The sequence below is a fragment of the Colletotrichum jinshuiense genome, chromosome 9 (genome assembly GCF_051148585.1).
Source record: "Colletotrichum jinshuiense chromosome 9, complete sequence".
NCBI lineage: Eukaryota > Fungi > Ascomycota > Sordariomycetes > Glomerellales > Glomerellaceae > Colletotrichum > Colletotrichum jinshuiense.
Genome location: NC_139316.1, coordinates 91875 through 111249, shown reverse-complemented (window position 1 = coordinate 111249; position 19375 = coordinate 91875). Strand labels below are relative to the sequence as shown.

Sequence of the window (19375 nt, the reverse complement as noted above, 5' to 3'; positions counted from 1 at the left end):
CCTCCTTTGGTGGCAGTGTTGAACTTGACCACTTCAATCCTATCCTACTATCGACTCCAGTCATTCATTTATACTGAGAGCTACTATGACCGGCTTTGAATTAGCTTTGAGAGTTGAGCACTTTCCGAGGGCTATGAGGGCCATTGCAATGATTATATTCTCAGATTAAATACTGACCAATGAAATATGCGGCTGAGTACTACTGGCCGCCGACATCAGCACTCCAGGTGGAATGGCTGAGTAGCACTAGTCGACGACACTTTGGGGGTTGGCCTCCTTATTCACGTTCGGTGAGGCCAGCCGGAGCGTCACGTTGGTCCACGCGAGCGACCCAACCATTGCGAAGAGAGTAGGCGTCGGGAGCAACATCTTCGTTGTCACGTTGGTCCACGCGAGCGACCCAACCATTGCGAAGAGAGTAGGCGTCGGGAGCGACATCTTCGGTGTCACGTTGGTCTACGCGAGCGACCCAACCATTGCGGAGGGAGTAGGCATCGGGAGCAACGATGTCGCGAGCATTGTTGGTCGTAATGTCTTGTGAGGCGACGGGAACAGCAGAAACGCCGGCGGCGAGGAGGGTCGTAAAAATGGTATAGATTTGGAAGCGCATTGTGACAGATTTTGAAGGTCAAGGTATATGGTGTCTTGGAAACGTCAATAGCCTTAAAAAGAAGTTGTTGATAGATATGTTTGCTGATAATGAGCTTTTCGGAACACTCTAGAACCGACAAGACTCTTTATACCCGCGAGGAGTAGTCCTTGGAGTTTCATGCCAATTAAATTATTTACTTGATCCAAGTGAAGATACCGCTAGATGTTAGGCTCAAAAAGATTCCATTCATGTTCATTGGTCAATTTGTTTCGAGGAAGGAATAACCATTCAAACAGCGTATCCACAGAATCGAGGCACTCGAACTATTCGTGTTCTTCGTGTTTTTCGTGTTGCCAGCGGCACAGGCTTGCAAAAGTGGGTAGCAGTATGACTGCATAGCCATCATCTGACAGATCATGGAATTGGAAGCTGAGATGGAGTCAATCAAATTCCTCTTGTCGTGCTGGTAGGATTCATGGCGTATGTACGGTCCAAGAACAAAAGTTCCTATTATCGGGGGATACATATGGATGCATGTCTCTGTTTCGGACAGGGAAGGCGTCCTGTGCCACAATATCATTTGGGACGACAGCAGCCCATGTGAGAATTATGTACCGATGCCCAATTCGGTCTGGCGTTGGGCCGATGAACTGATGGAGAAGGGAAATACGACCCGCAAGATGATCAACTGGACTATTTTCTGGTTCACGGTGGTATTGAAACCATCCATGTAACTCCAAGGCTCAACGACCACAATCTTGAAAAGAATCTGCTAATTTTGAAACCGCTTCGCAATAAATTTTAACTACATCTCATTACGTTCGGAAAACAATGGAAGGGTATGCACATTCGTCCATGTCATTGAATTACAGTATGATTTACAATGCTAAAAAAAAAAAAGATGAAAAAAAGGAAATCGGAATTATTCTATCAGATTTACTCCCCCTTTCATTTCAGCTACTTTATCAAAAGTTTCACCCAGTAAACCCGTCAATCCAGGTTTCTGGGTCAAGAGGATCATTCATTTCTCTATGACCAGCATCCATGATGTGATAAACAGCATGTTCCCTTGCCCACTCCTGAATCTTGTCAAATCTCCTGCAAGTATGCACAATGGTGCCCATCTCCAAATTTTTCTTCTTCTCCTTGCTCCAGCCCCATGTTAACACGCTGATATCAGCATTACAGGTGAGAGATTGTCGTATAGCATCAACGCAGTGGTCAATGTGGTCGTTCCCCAGAATCTCGTCCTCATCTCCGGGGTTTGGACCAGGGTGGTGAGGCTTGTAGTACTCAGGATGAAGGGCCTGTCTGATCATGTTCTGCAGATAAAAACCTTTAGCTTTGAATGGGTAAAGTTACAAATGGGTCCATACCAAACAGTGAAGCTGGTGAAAGACATCGAGTTCGATCAAGTACCGCTTTTGATCGTCATGTGGAAATAGTACAGTTTTGTTGGGCAGCTTAGCAGCCATAGACAAAGGGATCCGGCTGATCCCCACTAGAACGAACATACGTGAGATATGGCGCCCGAGTTTTAAGCAGGGCTGTAGAACTTACTGTTATAAAGATCTGACCACCTCTTGTCGAGCTCAGGAGAAGGGGGGCCTTGGTAGTCGGTAATGTCTCCATCAAGACCCAGTTGGAACTTACGGACTTCATACTCCAAAGCATCTTGAGCAGGGCCTATTTACGGTTAGTGATCTCATGAAAGATGTATTCAAGGTATTCTTATAACACTCACTGTAAAGTAGTTGGGGGAAAATGGGGTTGTCTGGTCCACGCCGTTGATACTGAAGCAGCACCCAAAGGGCAAGGGACCAAAATAACAGCCATGGAAGGACGACTTTCCAAGAGACAAGACTTAATATCCTACGAAATCGCCCATAAGGATAATGATATTCCCGTATCTTGTTGCTAATGATGCTCTCCAAGTCCTTGTCGTCAGACATGAGAGGATCCGTCTGGTATGATAATTCTTCGGAGACCATCGTTCAAGGTAGGCTTTCGGAATTTTGCTCCTTGGTGAGTCGGTTGTGGTTTGGTTATTGGGCTAGAGTAAGGAAGTTGAGAAATTGCAAGTAGAAATTAATTCGTGAGGTGGCCTGAGGAGGGAGTGATAATCGGGGTCGGAGTAAGTAAGCTTGGGAGGGTGATTGTTTGTTTTGGGCAATCTGATTCCTTTACTGGGCCCATGATTGCAACGTACAAGATTTCCTAAGAATAACTAATCCCCACAAAAAGTAAGCCATGTTCGAAATTGCTCTGATACGCCCGCATTGCCATCCCCCTCAGTATTTTATGATTTCGCAATACGATACAAAAGTTCCGCGTCAGCCCCCCAGAAACAAGACCGGGAATAATACCGAACCAAATTGTCGAATGTTCACCTGAGTGGTTCTTTACAACACAGTAAATACAAAAGTTCCCTGTTGGCCCCCAGAAACGAGACCGGGAATAAAACCGAACCACGCTATCGAATGTTTGCGACTTTTTGTGAAGGAATGCATATTGAATGCATGCTGAATGTATATACGTGATGCAGTCAGCAACCATGACAGAGTTGGGTTGTCTTAAGCATATCAACAGGCATACACTTGCATGCATACCCGCATGCAGTCGAGTTGTGCCTCTGGGTCAGAAGTGCAGCATCCAGTTTCGTCTACCGTTGGTAGGGGTTAAAATCCATCAATGTCAATGCTTGAGATCGAACCAATGATCATAATACTCTTTGGGGGCCAAACTTGTACGAATATTAGTGGCAGACTGCGGCCTGACGCCGACGACGTACCATTCGACCATGTGGGCGGGTGAATCACGTTGATACCAAGATAAATCGCCCAGGTAACATCAAGTGACTATTTCTTCCTATCCTCATTCCAATACTTTTAATTCATCTTCTTGAAAAATCTCCTATTACGAAATCATCATGCGCCCTCCTATCTTGCGATATACTTCGATACCAAACTTGTCCGATGATGATGTAGCGTCTGAAGGTGAGGAGAAACCGAGGGATACGGTGCCAGACAGTGGTATAACTTGGCATGGCTCTGGGAAAATCAGGTTGATTCCGATTCTTCTGATTGGCATCAATATTCTTCTCTCGGTGTTTTCAGCCGTAAGTTTGTACCGGGCTCAAAAGCTTTGGCATTGTGAGAAGAGTGGCAGTAGCGGCGACTACCGGAGGCCAGACCTCAACGCCGATTTGAAGATCAACTCAGCATTTTGTAAGGCACCTACCATATCTCCTATTTTCAAGCTTCAAACTGACTTGGAAGCACCCATTCTTGACGCTCTTGACTTCAACCCGACTTTGAAGACCTTCAACGGAAAACTCCGCGACAACTCGTCCATATGGCGGCAGCCTCCATCAGAAGAGGTCGATAGGGCCTGGGACTATATTTCAACAGAAGGTCTAGAAGTTGTCACTGTCTCCTCGTCAGCACTGGAGAAGTCGGGCAAAGACCCAGCGAAATGCATCAAGGCGCCACCATCGTGGGGCGAAGGACAGGACGCATACATTGCTCAGATAGACGTGTTCCACCAGATCCATTGCCTGGATGAATTACGGAAAGAGGTTTACTACGACCACTACTACAAATATCCGCCTGATGAGCTTCATCGGGTTCACAAAAGTCACTGCATACATATGTTGCTGCAAAATATCATGTGCGCGGCTGACGTGGGCGTAGTCTCCCACAACTGGGTTCATAACGAGCACATTTCCGATCCAAAGACAAGGCCAATGCCTGATTTTGACTTGGTGAAGAAGTGTAGGGACTTTGACGCCATATTGGACTGGGTGCGGGAGAAAAGTGTGAAGGATCTCTCAGGGAAGTGGCAGCAGCTGAGATACACTCCTGGTATGGACATTGTTCCGGGTGATGGGTATGCCTGAGACAAGATGGTAACGATTTGTATTCACCGTCGAATAAGCCGGGATATTCGTTTAAAAGATCAATATTGGCGCAGGCAGATTCAACGTTACATAGAACTCCATCGATACATCGGGCAATGTGAAATATACTGTCGACCCTCCTTCGGGTTCTGTGGAACCCACGCTGGAGACTCTCAAGTTCGTTTACAAGAGTGGGAGAAGTACCATAATTAATCAAGGAGCAATTACTGTTGCCCTCTCTGCATGGATCGATAAAGTGGCCAATGACCTCGCTGACAGTATTCAAGATCTGTTGGGAAGACTCATTGTGTCTCGAAGGTGCCTCACAGGCCAATTTTAAAGCTACCGGCCATCACCAGGTCTCCGTTGGAAACGGGCTGACAATGAGATAGGTGCTATTCGATACCGTCTCCAATGCTTGCTTCCACAATCATACCCCAGAATTTGTACTTCAAAATAGTCAGCACCGGCAGAAACCCAGCAGCCTGAAAGGTTGTTTTATAATTTTTTAAAAAAATGGAGTGACATACCGGTATACCGAGGCTTTTCATCAAACTTGGGAAGCCCGTGATTTTAAAAACCTCGAAAGAAACCATGACGGTGCCTGGACACATCAGGGCCCAAACTTGGGCCCCGACTCCGATGACTACTATACGAACAACCCGCCCCAGGTTGTGCAACTCGGCCCTTTGGGATATCTCTTAATAATAATGAGTCCTATGTTTCTCAGATGAGTTTCACTTTCCACAACTAGTACGTCCGCGACTGCTCACGAGCACAAACAAATGGTGTCCAAATTGACAACACAGAAACTGGTAGCTGTAAGACTGAGCTCTTCAGTACCGGCAACAGATCACAAGGAGCCTTCGCACCAAGTCTATAATCGGTTTGGAAGTTGCCTATGAATGATGTTGGGCTGCCGTGGTAACCTATAGTCAAAACCTAGAGATCTTAGACCTAATTATAGATTTTGATGTCTTTGTAGTGTTACAGCACAGCTGGGCAATTTGCATAGGGCGCAGACCGCAGCCCTGTGGCCCCGTATAAGCACTCTTGGCGGCAGCGTAGGCATGCCTCACTGCACTGACGGATCTTGACCCATTTACCCGACTGGTCACTGCCAGCCACCGTTGCACTAGGTAATAGTGGAATAAGTCAAGGGTAGTTAGTTTAAATGCCTACAAAAATTGCCGGCTGCGCTCATGGAAACAGAAACACGTGCAACCATGTTAGCCTATTGGCGCTGCGTTTAGTTGGCTATGTTAACGTATATTATGCTGAGTCGTAATATTTACAAAAGTATATTTCCTAACATTTACTTCTGAATTGTGCCATCTTTATACAAAACCTCTCCCCCTAGTAATTGACAAGCTGAGAGTGTACGAGCGAGGTTGTTATATGCAAAAGTGGTTGGTTGTTTTGTAAGAAGATTGCGCAGCACGCAGCGGAATATGTTTAGAAGCGTTCCGCAGTCAAGCGATCGCACGCCACAAAGCACCACACCACCTCGGTGTGGTCGTGATATATACTTATTAGAGACAAGCCATTGAAGTCGTGTATTTACTCGAGACCGACTTGAATCGCCGCCAACGCCCAGTCCATAAATCCCGCGTTTGTGTCCAGGATGTTGGTGTTAAACTCGGCCGAGGTCGGGTAGAAGTTGCCAGAGGGACCAAACTCCAAGGTGTATCCATAGACTTTGTTAACACCAGAGTTGGCCCAAAATCGGGAGAAGGCATAGTCGTCGCTGGCGCCGGACGTAGGGTACAAGCCAACGGCCTGAATAGACGTGTATGAACGGCCACCAACAGCCTTCATAGCGTTGACAGTGGCAGTAGAGACGGTCCTGATGTTGGCGAGGTCGGTAGCCGGAATGTACTCCTTGTACGCCGAGTCGCCGACAGGACCACGCTTGCCGTCGTAGGCAGAGTTGAGGAAGTTCATGGTGGACGTAGTCGTTTGGTCGTCGTCGTCACCCCAGCTGTAGAGAAGATCGCCCACGGCAGAGTGGATATCCATGAACCACCTGATCTTGGGGAAAGAGTCGTAGACGGAAACAAGGTTCTTGGTCTCTGACTCTGAGGCAGCAGCAGTGCCGTAGAAGACCTCAGAACTGGGCGAGGTGGAAGCAGGCGCCTCGGAGGAATCGAAGTACTTCTTGAAGTTCCAGAGGAAGTCAAAGTTGCGGTTGATGTCGACACCGATTGAGCTTCCGCTGGAGCCAGACTTGGTGTTCCGGTTCTTGCGCCAGAGAGATCCGGAAGATTGATCATAGGTGACACCATCAGTGTTCACGAGAGGGAAGAAAACAATACCGGCAGCAAGGACGCTCTTTACTTGGGCATTGGTGTAGGTCTTCTTGCCGTAGGTGAGGCCACTTCCGGACTTGTTCGCGGCGAGCAAGTCAGAGACCCAGTAGATGATGTTGTCGGGACCACCGCGCTCACGAGCGTGCACCGCGGCACTGAAGTACAAATGGTACTTTGACTTGTCGGTTCCGGCGCCGGCGAAGTAGGCGTATTGAGTAGCACCGTTGAAAGTCTTGTAAGGCAAAGTGAGCGAGCCAATGCCATAGTTTTTGACGAGGGCGTCAGCAGCCGACTTGATCTCGGCAACGTTCATGATGCTGGCGATGGTCGTGCCCGAAGCTTGGGTTCCGAGACCGACAGGTGAGACGGTTCCCGCACTGAAGCGATCGCCGGTTCCGATAGGAGCATTGGCCCTCTTGTCCAGTGTCCTCCTGTGGATTGAGACCTCCGGGACCAGCTCGTACTCCTTGGAGAGGTACGAGATCTGCTCCTCGGTGAGCCACGCGTGCAGCTTGTAGTGGCTGCCATCTTCGCTGGGCTTGGCTACAGCCCTGCAACCGAAGTCGTAAGTGTCATTGCGAACAATATCCCTGCATATTGTTAGTTAACGTTTGAACAAACTGCCAATGAGGGCTTTCCTGAAGTGCAAAGGCGTCGGTCCTTTGAGATACACAGGCAGGAGCTCTGCGAGCACGACCGTGCTCTGAAGAATCAGAGACGCAATGAGGCAGTACTTCATGGTGGCAATGATTACGGCAGCGAAGATTCGAGAGAGAACAGCCCGTCACCATGAAGGCAAAAATGCAAGGGACGCGACCTACTTTCATAGTGTTCCTACAATATCCACAGAAGCTTGTTATTGCGTGAATGCAGGGGGGTGGCCGATGGAATGTGGTATTTTCCGTGCCCACTTCCCGGCGCACGATTGGCCATGGGGCACGGCACAGATCCCTGAATAGGCCTGGATAGTTGCAGGATACACACGCAATTGTCCCCTCTAAGCTTAACACGTAATTCGACAACTATAGTGTTGCAAGAGCTCGTCCCGGCAATTGGCTACTCAGGTTCCTGCCAAGTTCAGATTAGTTGTTATCGTCACCAATTAACAAGCAATTTAGCCGCTGATCATGGTGGGGGCTTTAGCATCCTACCTGCCCTAAAGAGGCTAGTGCAGTTCTGATAATGGTAGGTAGGTCGACAGGCGGGTGACAAAAAACGCCGCGCTCCCAAAGTAGGATAAAGAGGTACAGATTGTTCTGCTGCACAGAGCAAAGTACTTTCTATGGTTCATATTCCATCAACCGACTCCTTCAAGTACTCTGTCGGCAGTAAGCCCCGTTTTTTTCGGTAATCCGGGGTGCCTTTCGCATGATTCAAGAAGCGCGGCTTTGGTCACCCGCTCGGGTAACTGGTGTGGATTACAATACCACCTTCCTTCCCCATAGCACTCCGAAGTAACTAACCGTTGTGCACCTCCTGCTTGTGTTCTCGCTCCCGGCTGGTATGACGACTACCCACACTTTGACACATACCATACGTATCACCAAAAATGGTGTAATTCTTAAAGCCTTCTTCTTTGGTGTATTCTCCGCGAAAGTAGTGGCTCCCGTGGAATATGGCTTCTTACAGGGAATGGCGAGGGTGTTACATTTACTACAAACATGCATGTGGGCACCCGAGGTAAACTGCCGAGAATGGTTTCGCAGCATGTGCCAGAGGTTTCTTGTACGAGGTAGCTGAGTTCCACAGAGAAATGCACCGCCGCGGCTTTCGACAACACAAACGCACGCTTAATTGATCATCTCAAGCTACTACGCCGTGGGAACTTTGACCTTGTTGCCCAAGCAAACGAACGCAGCATATGAGTCTGCAAGCTGCTATTGATAAAGCAATTGATTTTGTCGTTCTATATAAATTTCGACTTTCAGTTCGCAATTCTAGTCGAGAGGCTTGTGAGTGTCGTGGGGGGATACAAAAAGACGGTTGGCATAGCCAATGCTTCAAATGGAAACAGCTGCATGCAAAAAGTTCCATTCACGAAGATAACTTTCCCTATTCCAAAGCAGCATTAGAGCAGTCCTGAAATTAGTAAACCTTCCTAATCGAAGAGCGTGAATTACACAACGCGCCTTGTGAGGGGTACCACCCTTTAGCCCGCTTCCCTTCCGTCCTTGAATTTCACGCTCCAGCAACTTTCCAAGATTCTTCTCACCTTTCAGCCCAGTAACCTTCTAAAGAGGCTCCGTGATGGGCACATATGCATTCGCCGCGAGATGTTTTTGGCAGTTCCTGCACTTCCCAACATGCCACCAACTCAGTATCTGCTCATGACCGATCTCGACCCTTTGGCCATTAATCTTGGCGTAAGTCCGAATACCAAAGGAGCCTTTGTAATCAGCGCTTTGGGTTGTTCATCACCATTTAGTGCATTAGTGTTGCCTTGGTACAGCCGCACTGCTGTTGCCAAGTTCTTGCTTCGGTGTCCTTCATATTATTTTGGGCCGAAAGCTGACGATTTCAAGACTATCTCCGAGCTGCCGTGTTTGCTTGGGCAAGGCCAGATGTGGCCCAGCACTGGACTTCGTCCATGTACTGAATCAGACGCGCGGTCATTCCAGCACTCTAATTATGCCATCTCCACAAGCTAGTTCACCTGGCGGTGCCCCGCGGCCCGAAACGATAGTCCCGGCCCTTGTGGCTCGGGTGAACACCAGGTCACGTAAAACCTAATTTAGACCACTTGACAACTACGCAGCCCTATCTGCATGCACGGCTTGTATATCTTGTAAATGTGATGGGCACTGATGCGCGCCTTCTCTTACGGGATATACAACGAGACGCAGCGGAAGGAACCCCCTCTTTGTAATAACTGTGACCAGTGCATTCCTAATGGGTGAGACTGAGTAGGCAGTTCGGGCGGATGGGCTCGAGGTGACTGTTCCACATTCAGGTACGTACTCGAGACGGAAGCACCACCCTCTACCAGCTTCTGCACCGTCTCTCGGTCAAAAGCTCTCCTCAGCAACACTGCACTTTATCGAACCGCACAATCACCATACGCTATTTTAATCTTCTCTTCGTTTGTTCTTGCTTATCCAATTTTCGCATCGAGTGTCGTGTTCAATATCACCTTTCGCCGACACAAAGATTGCCTACTACCTTGGCCGGCCTCTCTTACACTCCTTCGCCTTCAGATTCGACATGACCTCGGTTTCTGTGCTGGCAACATCCTGGAATGAAAAATGAAATGCAAAAAGAGTCAGCCCCAAAGTGCTCTTGGGGTTCCTTGGCACCCAGCAACAGTAGCCTTATCGAGAGGAGGAGCAGATAGGACAGGTGGCCTACTTGGAGCAAAGCCTATAAGAGGTGAGTCTGTTACACCAAGAGCTTTACAAACATAGATGTCACATGCAAAGTTTTACAGACGTATTTATTTCTACATGGGACAAGCACATATAATCAATCAGCCAAGCCGAAGTTGGCTGGCAAAGCCGTCCAAGAATTCATTCCTAACGCACAATTAGTCCCTTTCGGCAGTTGCAACGCCATCAGACCTGATATTATCCCTGCTTCTTTCAAGAAAAACAGGATAAAAAAGAACCCCTGGCAGGTAGCGCAAAGAACACTACGACAGTATGGAGAAGAGACGAGGCAGGTGCTGTATACGCTGTGTAGCACTATTCCGTCCCAACTTTCGACACCATGATGAGAGTAAACTATTTGTTTAATGTTCAGGACGGACCTGGGAAGAGAAAAGAGCGGGAAACAATCAGTGTCGAGTATGCGACTGTGTCGAAGGCGTGAGTCGGAAGCATCCTTAGCACATACAAGGTTAAGACCTTACCTAGAATGATAACTTACCATGTGTGAAGATAATAGATTGGAAATTGTCATTGGCTTTCGCAGGAATGAAATTTACGAAGTGGTAAGGTGAAGAAAGACATCTTCTCATGGGCGGCGGCCGAGGGATGAGATGGATGTAATCCGCTGAGAAGAGAGGTCCCGCCTGATGGGCAGATTAAGAAATCATGGTCATGGGGTCTGACTTCTACTGATATAAAGGCTGTGTGTGCTCGATGGTTAATATTGTCTTTCAGTTACGTATGAAGAAGTAATCGCTATTGGGTGTCGAAATGTAATTAGTTGGTGTCTTTGAAGACCCTCTCCATTACATGTGTCTGGCACAACTCAATGTTTAGGCCTCACCACAAACCGCATTCGTCAATCACCTCAGCCACCACTCAAAAATACATGGGTTTCGTATCTGTATCGCCTGTCTTGCCCTTCAGCCTTTCGTGTGAGAGACACAGGGCGATGTGCATAACAAAGGGAATGAAAAGGCTCCTTGTGTCGTAATTACCGTTGCCTTCATCATCATAACCCTTCTCTTCCCGCTACAGGTCCATTTTACTTGATCTAATATTGAACCCTGCTCCAGTCTATTCATGAAACTTGTCGAGATTACAAGCGGTTATCTTCTAGCACTTATTGGAAAAAATCTCGAGAATCTTCAATTGAAGTACCAGGCTCACGATTATGGCATTAGATATAGGGTGTTATAGATAGTGGAAGTCAAGTAGTGAGTGCATGCGTCTGGCCAATAGGGACCCGATGCTATTGTCATCCTTTAACGGCAAAATGAACTCTCCTTAATCGGTCGTGTGATTCCGGGGTTGGTTGTTTGCCGAAGAAAAGGTTAGTCGTCTCTGTATCCATTTTATCAGCTTTCTGTTTGGGTAGGTTCAAGTTGATTAAATGCTAACTGAAAAGGGTTATAGCATATAACATAAGTCATGTAAGCTAGTAGTAGAAGCGAGAGAAAAGCCAATGGATATCGATGAGGGTACAACAGTTGTGCGATTGCTCGAGGCAGGAGAGCTTATGTTAGAGATGCAGGAAATAATAGAGCTGGACGAAGCGGAAAGACGATTCAAAGTGACAAAAAGGTTGTTTCGGACGAAATTGAAATAGAGATCGAAATAAATGATGCAATCTTGCTTGGTTGACTGGACATTGAACTCGTGTATATTGTTCCTGAGGCCAAATTGGAGATATTGACCCCATCTAATTGCTTTTGATGGTTCAGAAATCCGTGGTTATTAATTTGGTTTGTTTAATGGCATTTCTTAGCTCCTCCGAACACCATTCTGTACCAAAGGCTTCATGGTTGAAAAAGCATACCTCGCAATCTTCCAGCTCCCATCCTCCTTCTTCATAATAAACAGCTCTTGATTCGCGTGTGGCTCCGTCTCCTGAGTTGCCAACATTGTTTTGGTACCCTCCGCTGTTGTCCTTGCAAAAGCCCACTCCGAAGACATGACGACTACCTCGGCGATATCAAATTCAATGATGAGTTGGATTGTATCGAAAATGCGCGTATAGGACTCGCGTAGGGCGCTTGTGCCTGTGGCGGCTGTGAAGTGCGGCGGCATGATTACGCCGTCCAAGGTGTAGAGGGCTACCGCTTCTTCAACGTTGCGACTTTTGAGAGCTGCGCCGTAGGCATGCAGAACCTTAGTTATTGCCTCGATTTCGGTGGACACTAGGAGATGTTAGTGGGAACTTGTTTGTCGATTATTGTTCTCTGGGCAATGTACTGGTTGCGGGAAGAAGTTGCACAATAGTGTTTAGGCACTCCTTAGATAATACACTGATTGTCTGGAGAGATCACCAATAATGTATGGTATAAGTTGAAAGTTGAGATTCACTCACTTATACCTCAAGCAGGCCGTAGATGGGGTTGTTGTTTATCGATCGTAAATGGGGCTGCTTATCGGCCGTAAATGGGGATTCCCTCAAAGGTGGGGGTGGGACGGTGGATTGAGATATGCCATTTCTCTGAGAAAGAGAACTCTTCTTATCCAAAATGACGAAACGGGACAGAGAGTAGTGGAATTGTGTCATGCAGGGATATTAACTCTGTTGTAGTGGGCTAATGGAGTCTTAATCGCAATCCGACGTAACATATCCTACGGCTTACGATGAACGGAATGATTAGGAGACCTCGATCACCTGCACGGAAGGCTGTATGAATGATACGCCCGTACAATAGCAGGCATTTGATATATCAATTTATTAAATTCATTTCAATTTGTGCTTCGCGATGGACGACGAACTTGCTGTTAACCACGATTAGTGACCTCTTACTTCGGCGGGAGATTCTATTTTCAACAGTGGAATCAAGTTTATCAAGAGACAAATCAAAAAATACTCACATATACCACTCGAAGTCTGATACTTCGTTGAATTGGAGTTGGCCGCCAAAGTCAAGGAATTTGAAGTGATGCATTTCTCACTGGTGCTTGCTTCAGGTTCTTTGACAACTATCCCACGGGTGCTCTCAATTGGAAGTGCAAAGTATTTGTCGACGTAGAAAGATATGACCTGTATTTTAGCATGCGAAATATAGGAATAACTGGGATTTCTGGGGTGATCCAGCCCGTTGGCGGGAAATCGAAGCTGATTCTCCTCGCAATTCCGAGAGTTCGGCGCGTCCAGTAGGCAGTGTCGAGCCTTTCAAGGCCTCCATGTTCAGAGGGCCTTTGGGCCAAGTCCTAACCAGCCGCTATGTGCTAGACAGAGAGCAAACTATGTAGACGTAGAATGGCCGCAGTTCTTTGCGTTAGTCAGTGTTGACAATCATATGGGCGAGGCCGAAGAAGTGGCTGCCGGTATGCTAAGTTCGCAACAGGATGTGGATGGATTGCACTGATGCCTTGAGCAGGCACCAGCAGTGCCAAGTGTACAAAGCCCACCACTTGGACCTACTTATTAAACTGCAATTTGACGACGGTTTTGGGCGTGTCCTTTGGCCCCGATCCCTCCAGGCCAATTTGAGACATGTGGGAGCCGAAGTACTTTGGCGTGCCCCATCACCTTCACCAGCCCCGCTCAACTCCTACACACCATTCTTAGGGTCTTCTGTGCCGACTCAGAGTGTGTTAGGGGATAGGCCTCTACTCTGGCAGATGAACCATACGATGAGAGTCGAAATAAACGACCACCTCACAGCCAGACCTTTACATATGTGTAGCCGTCTCAAGATTTGCCGTGAGGTTCTGGAGGACCTTGGGTGAATCAATCTTCGCGAAACTCCAACTACAACGTTTTCACGACCTGGATGCAGTTTTAATAGAGTCAACGCTGCTTGACTCAATGGACACCCAGTTACAAGCCGTTGAAGTTTTAGCCAAGGCTCCCGCCGGGTACGCTAGAATCGAAGAAAGTCTAAATTAGTAGCTGATCCACTTTGTACACGTTGTGACATTAAAGTTAACTACAGGCTGGAGGTACTAACCAAGTGGGTTATACACGATGAGAAGCCTTTATGTTCAGATTGTGCTGTATTAAATATATAATGGGGGTTACATCTAATCCATTCTGTATTTTAGTATAAAATAATCTAGTAGAGAGTGTTGTCTGGCGAGATTTGCTGATCTCTCACACGAACTGAGTGATGTTGTTGGAGAATTTCGACATCTAGGCACACCCGGTGGGATAACAGCTCTTAAACAAGTGTCCCCAGAAATATGGGACACCTCGGCCAGGACGCGGCGCCGCAAACTCAAAGGAGAGTAATGTCGACGAATGTTGCCTAGTACGGAAAGCGCGGTCTCATCTCCGCCATCTCGCTGTCACCGCAATGCTAGTGCGGCTGGCCTTTGTGTTTTCCCCTATCTTTCCACCTTCCCTAATGCTCAATAAATTAGACAAAATATAACGCAGTATTTGATTTGTCTAGGTGATCAAGACTAAGGTGTCTTCATTTAAAATAAGTTTAAAGACTAGGCCAAGTCAGTACTCACCAGGCCAAGACAATCATGTGATATTCAATATTGCCGAATGAGGCCTAAAAAACTTGCTCTTGACGGAACACAAGAAACTTATAAGAAGGCCAGTTGTCCTTGACGTTTAACATGATCTAAATTCTTCATCTGGTTGAGTAGTAATCTTGGAAACGAAGCAGAAGTATATCGACTTATTGCTACCCAAAGCACAATCCATAGGGAAGACCTTTACCACAACCAAACGCAGGTTTGTAGAGACAGTCAGAAAAGTTACCAAGCGCTAATCAAGGGTATAGCTATGCAAATTTCGTCGTTTTTTGGCGTGCTGGCTACATTGCCACTTTTCCACGGGATGGCTGCAGCTGGTTGCAATCCCGTCGGTCGTGGCGATGGCAACAACCCCCTTCGTTGCAAGTCGTACAACGTTCCCAACGTTATTGGTCAAAGTACCGTGACCGACTTTGGCGTGCTTACCATAACGAAGGTGGCAGAAAACCGCTACGACATTAAGAACAACAATGGCATAAACAACATGAACTTCATAGTTCAACGCTGGGATGCACCGAAGAATAAGGTTCGCATGCTAAATATTCTCAACACATATGTAGCTAATTGTCGTGGCCGAGCAGAACGTATGGATATCGTACACCTTAGCACCTGGCGAAAGGTGCCCTGGCATGAACTTTGCCTCCAAGCTCCAAAATATCAAACTCACTTGTTAGGACACAGAACCGTTTGGAAAGTCAGGGTTGGATTGGGACTTCGTTACTGTTACGACCCGTTGGGGTACCATGACACAACGCATCCTATTTGATCAGCAACTGAGCATCTAGGTGATCAGCTGAGAAAAGGCACGTCAATTTGCATGAAGTGGATCAATGTGTGCCAGGACATCAAGTAAGTATATAGTTTGAGAAGGAGTTCTCTTGCACACTAGTCACAATTCTTCAAAAATATACTTTGTGGTTTACTCACACAAATGACAATGGGTGGCGGATCCCCGTCTACCTTGACCCCATGATTCACAGAACCCCTGTCAGTTAATGTTGGTATAGTGGCTTAAAATGTGAGGCGCATAGTTGGGGCGGTTCTGGCCATATACAAGCATTGCCTTAAATGTTGTGTCTATCTGACCCTTCATGGCACAACAATGCCAGAAGCCAGAATCACTACATTAGGTGACGAGTTTAATACAATCGATTGAACAGATCATAATATCTACATTGTTGCTGATTGGCAGAGATTTGTCTGAGTTATGCGCCCAACATTCCAGACAACAGTGACACCAGTCCTTCCTTTGGATAGCTCTGAATTCAACAATTTGACTTGCAAGTACCGCGCGCCCCCTTTTCCACATTGCTTGCCAATCAGAACATTTTCTATTTTAAATTTCAAAGTCTTCGGGAAATTGCACCCGCCAATGTATACTGGTCTTGACCGGCGGGTCACAGCATGTCGGTCTTGTGGAGAAAACCCTTGCTGCCATGCCTGACTGCCACAACTGAGTCCTACGGACTACTTTGCTCCAGACAGCATGGAATGACGTCCACCTGCATGCGATGATACCGGCTCTGGTTGACATTGCTAAGAGAGCTGTTTTAATGTCGAGGCAAGAGACTCAGGTGGATATTTTGGCCCCTCTTCAAGGCCCTCAAGTTTTAGTCAACCTGACAAGGACGAAATGGAAGCCAGAGACATGTTATCTTAATAGATAGCGCTTGTCATATACCATTGGTTATAATTTGCCCTCGAGGTTATCCGGTCGACATAACTTCTCATGCAGGAATGAGAGACACCTTTGTTCCATTCCGGGAGCATAGGGTTAGGGTCAACGACTCCTCCCATGGTCCTGCATCTCGGCTGTCCAAGACGCGAAACTCCTGAACCATCCGGACAAGAACGTAGCCAGCTTCGGTTAAAGCATACCGCTGGCCCACACAGATGCGCGGGCCGCCGTTGAAGGGTAGGTACCCCCAGCGTGGCCGCAGCTTCTGGTCCTCCCAACGTTCTGGACGAAATTCCTCCGCGTCGGGTCCGTAAAAGTCTGTCCGTCGATGCATTACGTAAAGGTTGTAGCACACCACTGTGCCTTTAGGCACGAATACCGGCGAAAGACCGTCCTTGCCTCCTCCAACCGGCAACACAGTATCCCTTAACGCCTCGCGCTCGTTGCGCGGTACAACCGGATGCAATCGTAGCGCTGGGGTGGTCAGCGGGGTCCAGTTAGCCGCAAAGGTAATTCGCTTACATTCATTCATGCAGTACTCGACGTATCTGAGGCTGCGAAGCTCTTCGTATGTTGGTGCGCGTCCTTGTAGGAAAGCTACCTCTGTGCGCAACTTCTTCCATATTGCGGGGTTCTTTGCCAACATGAAGAACATGTTGCTGAGAAGGCCAGCGGTTGTATCACGGCCAGCTAACAAAACGTTCATTAGCTCATTTAGAACGCGATGCCTGTCGGATGTCCGCGATGCTAGCTCATGCGAGAAGATACGCTTCTCCCGGTCATTCTCGACATGCATTCCTTCTCCGTTTTCTTTCTTAGCCTCGACCGCGCAGAATGCCTGATCGACGAAGGGTTGGGCGAATTCTCGGCAGATGTGATTGCACTCATCAGCCTTTGCATCGCGGTAGAGTGCTTTGAATGGACCCAGCATGCCCCGTATTATGATTCCCCTTTGTGCATAGTGAAATGCTTCAGCAAAATTATGTTCTCGTTGGGTTTTCTTCAAGGTACCAACCGATTGTCCGAAGAGGAACTCGGTCGCCGAGTCGATGCTGTAACGGAAGAAAAGTTCCTGCAGGTCCACGACTGTCTTTCCATCACGGGGAAGCAATGCGAACAAGTCCTGGATCAGGTCCTCAAACGTCGTTAAGTCAGCCACCTGGTTACGGGTAAAGCTGGGGCGAATGAGCGATCGCGACGCGGCCCAGTGATCGCCATCCGTGTCAAATATACCCGCCCCCAACAGTGGTTTGAACGCTTCGAGACGGTGACCGATGCCGTAGTCGCCGAACTTGAGCGAAAGAATCGTCTTGATGTTCTCCGGCTCAATAGTCAAGATTGCGCTTTTGTGCAGCTCCTGCAGAGTGAACGTGTTACCATAGGTGGCGTAGAGCATGCAGCCCCGTTCAAGAATTTTGTGCTGCCTACGAGCGCGAATGCTCGGGGGTACCGTGTCGAGGCCCAAGAAGGGATCTTTGCTCGAGCATCTCGCCACAGGTTGGCAGCCGTGGTCGCGTGCGAATCGACGGCGGGCGAAAAAACGTTGGACGAGGAAGACGCATGCAGTGGCTCCCAGCACAGCGACCGTGACGAGAAGATTTTGGTAGAAGACGACAGAGATTTTGATAGTCATCGCGCAGTCAGCAGTAGGATAAAGACAGCCAATGTAGGTTGCAACGGCGGTCTAGGATGCATAGGAGATGGAGGGGTAGATATTACTATTTATAGGAGCATGCTGTACTTATTATCAGTTTTATGATTCTTGATCTGGGTTGCTGCATATACCGGCTTAAGTAATCCTGAATCAAGTAATCCTGGACCAAGTGGTGAGAAAACAGAGGGAAACAAAACGAGAGGAGAAAACACAGGCATAGGTTGCTCGAATAACAACCTGAATCTTTTTCAATAGCTCCTGGAGAACAGACAATCATCTCACTTTCCCAATGCACATGCGCGGATATCAACTACCGCCTTAGATTTATTGATCACTAGCTCGCCCCTCATTAAACGTGCAGTACCTTGTTTGCAGCATAGAATCACATGACGAGATACTTGCAGAACATGTGTTCTGCTCGTACTCGTATATAGTATGCAATACACAAGCAGTCCGACGTCGCCGCGCTGTGAGACGATGGTTCCAGGCTTTGCGTTCACTTCACCCCCAATCCTGTGTGGAATTATGTCCAGTAATATCCTGTAAAGTTTATGGAGAAAGCTTTCTGGCACCTGTGTATTCTTGTGGTGTACGGGAATATGGCACTGGGCCGCCTATTGCTCAGCACAACCGCTCCCGCCAGCACTGGCGAACGAACAGAAACGGTTTTGATAGAGAAATGAAGTGCTCGAGGCCCCCAACGGCGCGTAGTAGTTGCAGAACGTTAAACTTTACACCGTGGGCGTATATAGTCGACCACGTGCGGCCGAGCGTCAAGCTCGACTATGAACGCACTCGGCTAACGGCTTGGGACATTTGACTTGCCTCTAATGTTATGACAAGGTCCGATGCACCGTCGCCTTGAGTGTCCTAATATCGCATCAACAAGTTCTGGATGCGAGCCTGGATGTGGAACACGCCCCACATGAGACCCAGACGCAGAAGACTGCGCTGCAAGGTCTCGCGGAGTCTCTCGGCCTTCTTAAGAGGGAGCCCAGTGTTCAGATCATGACGGTCTCGAAGAAGTTGTGCGAGAGCGTGGCGTCGCTTGTACGAAGCAGGTCATCTGTGGTCTCAAGCAGCGGATTTCCCCTTCGAGTTGGACGACTTTGCAGTCCACCTCGGGGCTCTCGACCAAATTTTCGAGCATTGTTCCATCCTGGGGGAAGGGGGTAAAGATGTTGACGGCGACGAAGTCGTCGGACATATGGGCGTGCTTTTAGCCCTGGAGCCAGTGGCCCAGCGCGTCCACCACAGTGACAGCCATACCCAAGATTTTGGTGCTTTCGATATATCCTGGGGAGTGTTATACAACTCGCTGAACATCGTAGAGGTGGCGGCCAGTCACAATGGCGAACTTATAAGCGGCCAGCTTGTCCGGGACGACCCAATCAAAGGACAGGGGCATC

At 47.9% G+C, this 19375-nt stretch overlaps 5 protein-coding genes across 5 annotated transcripts; 1 reads left to right on the top strand and 4 right to left on the bottom strand.

Moving 5' to 3' along the window:
* Nucleotides 1-277: 277 nt before the first annotated feature.
* Nucleotides 278-610, bottom strand: EsH8_IX_000026 (uncharacterized protein; the record flags this gene model as incomplete). Its single annotated transcript, XM_083266362.1, has 1 exon — nt 278-610. The coding sequence occupies one exon, from the start codon at nt 608-610 to the stop codon at nt 278-280; it is 333 nt and encodes a 110-aa protein (XP_083129927.1).
* Nucleotides 611-1566: 956 nt separating this feature from the next.
* EsH8_IX_000025 (oxidase ustYa family protein) lies at nt 1567-2583 on the bottom strand (the record flags this gene model as incomplete). The annotated part of the gene is made up of 4 exons (XM_083266361.1): nt 1567-1914; nt 1969-2093; nt 2153-2278; nt 2469-2583. 4 exons carry the CDS (start codon nt 2581-2583, stop codon nt 1567-1569), a joined length of 714 nt encoding a protein of 237 aa, XP_083129926.1.
* Nucleotides 2584-3521: 938 nt separating this feature from the next.
* Nucleotides 3522-4490, top strand: EsH8_IX_000024 (oxidase ustYa family protein; the record flags this gene model as incomplete). The annotated part of the gene is made up of 1 exon (XM_083266360.1): nt 3522-4490. The coding sequence occupies one exon, from the start codon at nt 3522-3524 to the stop codon at nt 4488-4490; it is 969 nt and encodes a 322-aa protein (XP_083129925.1).
* A 1560-nt stretch (nt 4491-6050) lies between these two features.
* EsH8_IX_000023 (M14 family metallopeptidase) lies at nt 6051-7538 on the bottom strand (the record flags this gene model as incomplete). Its single annotated transcript, XM_083266359.1, has 2 exons — nt 6051-7389; nt 7471-7538. 2 exons carry the CDS (start codon nt 7536-7538, stop codon nt 6051-6053), a joined length of 1407 nt encoding a protein of 468 aa, XP_083129924.1.
* An 8823-nt stretch (nt 7539-16361) lies between these two features.
* EsH8_IX_000022 (cytochrome P450) lies at nt 16362-17945 on the bottom strand (the record flags this gene model as incomplete). Its single annotated transcript, XM_083266358.1, has 2 exons — nt 16362-16786; nt 16835-17945. 2 exons carry the CDS (start codon nt 17943-17945, stop codon nt 16362-16364), a joined length of 1536 nt encoding a protein of 511 aa, XP_083129923.1.
* Between the last annotated feature and the right edge of the window lie 1430 nt (nt 17946-19375).